The sequence below is a fragment of the Falco biarmicus genome, chromosome 4, assembly GCF_023638135.1.
Source record: "Falco biarmicus isolate bFalBia1 chromosome 4, bFalBia1.pri, whole genome shotgun sequence".
Classification (NCBI taxonomy): Eukaryota; Metazoa; Chordata; class Aves; order Falconiformes; family Falconidae; genus Falco; species Falco biarmicus.
In genome coordinates, this window is record NC_079291.1 from 8,141,419 (window position 1) to 8,148,208 (window position 6,790).

Sequence of the window (6,790 nt, forward strand, 5' to 3'; positions counted from 1 at the left end):
CGTTCAGTTACACTGTATTTTTCTGCTGTTCCACAGGCTGTTCTTTTGACCCTGAATACATTGTACTACCTTCCAAGTAACTCAGTTTCTCTTGGTTTTGGTCTGAATCTGCTAGGTTTGTGACACTTGCCCCTCCCCTTACAGTGTAATGAACATTTACTTTAACTATTGGGTTGTTTTTAAGTTGGCCTCCAGTTCCTCCCCCTCTCCCAGCTTCATTTGGTTTCCCTGCATGACTGGCTTTTGTACCATCAGCAAAAATGCTAAATGGCAAACAGCTGGACTACGTGTGTCTTAACACCATCCCAGTTCTGACTTGCTGCTTAAGTGAAAACAAATTTATATTTTTCCCACAGTGCTTTGGTTAGGTAGAGCTTCTCTAAGTGGAGAAAACTGCTTTTGATGCCATGGCTGTAACCCTTAAGGATTATACCTTAAGGTTTCTTAAGGAACCAGGCTGCTCTGCAAATACATGGGAGTTGTTTTTCTCTCTCTCTCTCTTTTTTTTTTTTTTTCTCCTCCTCCATGAATAATAATTTAAAAGTAGGTCTTGTTCTTAAAGGCAAACAGGATTCATGCTTTGATATCAGTTATTAGTCAACTGGACTGAGAGACTGCCTACAGAGTATTTAGCTTTTGTGCTCAGAATCAGAATTAACAACTTTGTCTTAACAAATTAGAACTCTTGACCTTTCTGTTAATTTGGTCCTTATTGTATCAGCTTGGAAATACTCCATGCTTCCCCTTCTGGAAGTGTTTAATCTGTTAAAATTATTACCTCACCTGCGTGTAGAAGTCTTCTTGGAAGGAGACCAAAGCTGCAGGTCAGATAGAGAAATACTGAATGAGCAGTGGGGCTGGACTGAAGATCCCAAGGCAGAGCCATTGCCAGCAGCTGCAAATGCCATAAACTTCTGTTCTCCCCTAAACAGCATGAGCTGGGACAGGTACCACAGTGTCAGATCTACCCTCTGCTCAGGCTGATGGGCTTCCACATGACTGTAGGGAGTCATTGCTGCTTCTCCTCAGAGGATTAGATGATCTGGGAAACGGGTCGTTTTGTTTTCTGACCTGCTGTACCTCCAAGGTTCCCTGGGTAGAAAGCCGCAGGTGTTCTTGATTTTGGAGTTGCAGCTTGTTGCTGAAGGTGTGGGAGGGGGGCACATCTCCCCTTTCCTGCACTCATTTTGCTATTCCCACATGTAATGTGCAAAAGTGTAGGGATTTGGGGGGTTTTGTTTGTTTGCTTCCTGTTTTAATCTACAATCAAAGCAGCTTACAAGGAACAAAGCAGAAAGTCTCTCGAAGCGTGCGCTGTGGGTGGCTCCTGTATGACAAGAAACTGCTTTTGCAAGCGTGAAAATAGCCCATGCGCTCTGTGCATTGGGAGCGACGCTGCACGGCACTGGGGTTTCGGAGCTGTGTCACCCCACCCTGTGCCTGCTCCCCGAACCTGTGAGAGGGAGGGGCACAGGCAAAATTTTTTGCATCAGAAAGGCAGTAGAAAAAATGAGGGTTGGCTGGCAAGCTTAATGTGTGGGCTGGTCTTGTCTTGAGAGAAAGCACTAGTGTGTTCTTGTCATACCACACACTTATCGAGTGTGTTTTGCAAATACCCCTGTGACCTATAAACAGACAATAAAATTTGTGGGTGTGGAGAGCTGACAAATTCTGAGGATTTAGGGCATGAACCCACCAGCCTTTATTCATGCAGATAATCTTAATCCATGCAAATTCCACCAAATTTGTTGTCCCTGTTCAACCAGTGAGTCAGAGTAAGGCCTTTCTGCAGGTCACATTGTCTGCTCCTGAAAACGTCTCGTGGTGCTTTTGTTTCCCTTTCGGATAACTTCTGTGGCAAGCTGCCCGGCTCACTCGCATCTCCCAGATCTGAAGATAATAAAATCCAACCAACTCCCCCGATCGCTGAGCTCTCAGGAGCGATGGGAGTCGCGATTCCAAGTGCCCCAGCCTGCCTGCCTGGGGGATTTTAAAAAGTCCTTGGGAGCCCAGCAGGAGAAAAGGGCTTCGTGTTAAAGCCCCAGGACCCTTTGCCACTGTGAGCAAAAAGATAAAAAAAAAAAAAATAAAGCAAAAAACCATAGAAATTATAATTTAAAAAATTTAAAAAAACAACCGCAACCTGGGTTTCACGGTGACCGTAAGCGCCCCAGGCTGGGAACCGGCCGTTGTTTCGCAGGGAGGCGGTGAATGTGTTGTCAGCCGTGAGCCCCTGAGGGCCGGAGGGATTCCCCGCGGGGCTCCCCGAAGTCACCCACCTTTGGGATGGGACACCCGTGCCGTCACCTGCCACGGCGGGTGGAACGCTGCCCACGGGGACCCGCCGCGCGCTCCGGAGACTTTTATTTCTTATTACATTTCAGATGAGGCTCTTTTGGGTTTGCCTTTGGCACCGAGGACGCGGGCGGGGGGGTGGGGGGGGTGGGGGGGGGGGGGGAGCTGGATCCGTCGTTTCACCCTGGAACCACCGGTGGCCAGCGCCGCCGTTCCCAGCCCGCCGGGCGGCGGGGCCGGTGCGCTCCCGACGGAGGCCGCCAGGGGGCGGTGGCGGCCCGGGCAGCCCCCGGCCGGCAGCGCGCAGGGCTCGGCCTTCCCCCGGGCTGGTGCTGCCCGTGGCTGCAGCACGCTGCGTGCGCCAGCCCAGCGCGCCTGCTAACGCCCGTTTCTTGCAGGTAACGTTTCGGACAAGAATCTACCACTGTAACATTAACAGCCAAGGCGTCATCTGCCTGGACATTTTAAAAGACAACTGGAGTCCAGCGTTAACCATTTCTAAAGTTCTCCTCTCCATCTGCTCCCTCCTCACAGACTGCAACCCGGGTAAGTCCCCTGCTGCCTTGCACCCCTCCCGGCACCCAAGTAAGGTGACCCTGATCTCATCGCGTTGGCTTTGGCCAGCTTTGGCCTCCAGCACAGCCTGTTTCCCTTTCCAAGGCAGCCGGAGAGGGGCTGGAGGTGGTGGGGGTGATGCACCCTACCTGCCTGCTGGTCACTGCCCCTCGGGCTGACCCACGGGGGAAGCAGCGGTCCTCCTCCTGCACATGAAAGCTCTTTCCCCTTCCCAGCCAGCTCTGGTTTTGGGTCAGGGTTAAGCGTGCTTTGCCGGTCTGTAGGACTGCAGTAATTCAGTAACAGAGCTAGAAGAGCCACAAACGTCATTCTGAAAGCAAGGGGATTAGCCTTTTACTTTCCATCATCCACTTAAAACCAGCGACCAACTATGCCACAAGTGGTCCTTGCTGCTCCTCTAACCCACCACACCAGTTTACCAGTTTACCAGTTTACAAGGAATATGCCTTGGTTTCCAAAATCAATTTCACAGGTCGTATTTCTGTATGGGTCTGAAGAGGAGAGAAGCACCAGATTCCTTTCATACTATATTATGTATAATAAAAATAAACTTTTTGGAAAAATAAAACCTCTCCTTGAGATCTGGTCTTTCCTAGAAGGCAGATTTATACGGCCACAAGTACACTTAGCGATGAGTATGTCGCAGGCACTTTTAGAAGGGGTAAAATAAGCCTGTAATGTGTGAATCAGCGAAGTCCTCCGTAATGCAAAATACGGCTATTGGATTGTTGCCTTTTAAACTCCTTAAAACTTTAAGTGGCATTTCACTCTTTATTAGTAATAGATTAGTGCATCACCATAAATACACACAAATCAGTGAAGATAGAGACTATCAATTCAGTATTTTTCGATTGCTGCAATGTACCTTACGTGTGCGATTCCCTTGTATTAAATTCACACTTCAGCTTTAAGTTTTTATTCGGTAACTTGTCTGAAATGAGTGTTTCCTTTTCAGCTGACCCCCTGGTTGGAAGTATTGCCACTCAGTATATGACTAACAGAGCAGAGCATGACAGAATGGCCAGACAATGGACCAAAAGATACGCTACATAAATTGGATTTTCGTCAAACTCTTACATTATTCGTCTGTGATGGAAAGAGCTGCTTATGATTTTGAAGGGGTGGGGGGAGGGAGGGTGCTGGTAAAGAGTAGGGTATTTCTATAACAGATTTTATTCAGTCTTTTATTTCCTAAGATTTTGTTGTTGTAACTTAAGGTATCTTGCTACAGTAGACAGCTAGGATTGGGAATAGCATATTTTAAGACTGTAATTAGTTCAGCAATATTAGCTCACATATAGTACCGAGAAGAATGTAAACTTCTTAGACTTCTTTGGTTTTCAGTTTGCTTGCAATATGTAAAAGATTAAAACAGCTTAATTTTGTACAGGTACATATGTTGACATTTATGTAAAAGTCCTTTCAAGACTCTACACACTGTTTTTGCTTTTTGTTATGTTTTGGGGTTGGGGGGGTTATTTTGTTCTGGGTTGGGTGTTTGGTTTGTTTTGGTTTTTTTTTTTTCCCGTTGGTTTTGTTGTTTGGGTTTTTTTTGTAAAAAGATGTTGGGATTGTTTTCCCTTATGGAGGGCACACTGGTATTTAACAAATCCTTTTTAAAGACTGTCATCTCATGATCTGTGATACGGAGAGGTGGATATATGGCGTCATATATGAAATGAGAAGTAGTTAATGTATTATTTTATAAGCCAATCTATCTTTGTGAAAAGAATAAAGGGTTTAATCAGGACTTACGGAAACCTGTAGTGAAATACCTTAAGCTGTTTAACTGTAAGGCGTGGAGTAGGAGTCACTCAGTGGATTGGTTGTATGTTGTGGGCTACTTAAGTCTGCATTTGTTACTGTGCTAATAAAAAGATGTTTAAAAAAAAAAAAAAAAAAAAAAGAAGAAAAGATTTCCGCTTAGTGCCTTGCTTTGTCATTTTGCCAGAACAATGTCTCCCAGTACGCTTTGAGGATTACGGTTTGGACAAGGACAATGGAGATCTGCAGGTGAGTGCACTGACTGCTGCTGTTTTGGGAAGACGCTTCTGGACAAGCGTACAATGAATGACAGCATAAAGACTTCTTCAGCCGTTTACTGTCTTCAGTGTTGCACAGGCTGACATGGCCCTCGAGGAGGTAGCCTGCCACACAGCCCATGCTAGTTACTTTTTAGTTTTAAGTTTTCACAGCATTGCCTTTTCAGGACCGGCATGTTATTTGAAAGTACAGCTGAAAAAGTGTAAGAGAAGGGAAGGGAAACAGGTAGGAGGCAAAAGGAAGAAGAGAGTATCTTCATGGGTTTTCTGATGGAGAGGTCTATTCCTATTTGGAAGAGGAGAAAGGATCACGTCCTGGTAAGCTAGCAAGAAGACACCTTAAAGGAGAGTAAAGAAGACTTAATCTCTAGATCCTTTAACTACCTACAAAGATTATCTCCTAGAGACATGGTGTTTACACTGAGGTGTGTAGCAACGGGGCGGTTAGCTGTGGATAGGGCATTTTTGTCCACTCCCTTGAGGTAGAGGCCGGAAGTACAGATTCATTTTCACATGGCAAGTGTCACCTTGCGACATTCTTCTGAGTGATATGTGGTCATCTGCAGCCTCAGACTCGTTTTGGTACTTCAAAATAAATTTTGTAAATATTTTCTTTATATACTTCTCTTCCTATTTATAGATCAAACCTAACTTGGTCCAAAGTAATCTCTGTTAGAGGTAACCTTCCTTCGCTGGGTGGCTGTGGGTAGCAGTACCTGAGCCTCACCTGCTGAACCTTTTGACACAATGCATGTTTTGGTGTATGAGCTCCCTCAGCTGTTTGGCTCAGCCGAAGAAAACTGTTGGTTTAGAGCTACATCGCACCAGGAGCATCTCTGCTAACCGTTTCCTCCTGTCCCCTACTGAGAGAGGAGGTACACGGCTTAACCGCAGCAGGTTCGTGTCATCTCCTTGCTTCGTGCTAGCGGGGCATGCCAAGCGCGCTGTAGTTGGCAGCAGGGAGGGAGCTGATTTGGGGTGACTGACCTGCACAGTGTTCATTCAGCAGGGTAGAAGTTGTAAGAGGAACAAAGAGAGATAGTTCCATTTACTAACTTTTTTTTTTTAATATTTTTTTCATCATGATCTTGTGCAGGGACTATCTAGCTTTGTTAGTAGGTAAGTGAGCCCAGTGACCTAGGACAGGTTTTGAGTCAGCGGAATAGTAAGAACAAAATACATGTTCTGCCCTTTAGCTACTGCATTATACTCTGTACTTTACTCATTAACCCTATGTAAAACTGTACTACAGTGAGTTTCAGTTTTACTCCGTACCAGCTACCATGTGTAGATTGTTTGCAGAGGAGATGCTACATTTTTCATCACTCGTCAATAAATTACTATGGTATTTAGAAAAGACGATATGAGTGCTTAAAAAGCCTCAGAATAAGCTTATGAAAGAAAACAGTGGGTGGTGCTTGTTGATGTGAATGCCCAAAATGATCTAAACTAATTTCTAATGAATTTAACCAAATCAAAGACAACGTGTTTGCCTTTATGTAACCTGCTCGGGAAAATGGCCACAGTCATTTAGAATATCGCCTTTCCTCTTGCCTTTCTTAAAACACGGTCAATTCCTGAGTGTCCAGGGGAGCAAATGAGCAAGCTGCTCTCGTACAACATGGCTCTGGCAGCCACGACATCAGTTTGGGGAGTGGAACTGGCACAGAGTCTGGGTGCAGAAGTGGGCAGGAACCAGTCATCTCTGTTCCTTCCATCTCAAGGCATTTTAAGTTAATTGTGACTTGTCAGCCTGCACTCCTTTGGCTCAAGGGTCAGCTTCAGCCACAATGTGTGGTTAGCAGAGGTCTTTGCTTGTTTTGATTAATCCAATGCTGAATTGAGTCCTTTCTAGAAAGGTTCTGCAGACCTGAAGA

At 45.6% G+C, this 6,790-nt stretch overlaps 1 protein-coding gene across 1 annotated transcript in view; it reads left to right on the forward strand.

Annotated features, from left to right (window-relative positions):
- Positions 1 to 4,621, forward strand: part of LOC130147729 (ubiquitin-conjugating enzyme E2 E1-like) — a 45,153-nt gene extending 40,532 nt beyond the window's left edge. The window contains 2 exon segments of the mRNA XM_056335315.1: positions 2,694 to 2,841; positions 3,827 to 4,621. Coding sequence (XP_056191290.1) covers positions 2,694 to 2,841; positions 3,827 to 3,924 — 246 coding nt within the window. The 3' untranslated portion in view covers positions 3,925 to 4,621.
- The last annotated feature ends 2,169 nt before the right edge of the window (positions 4,622 to 6,790 follow it).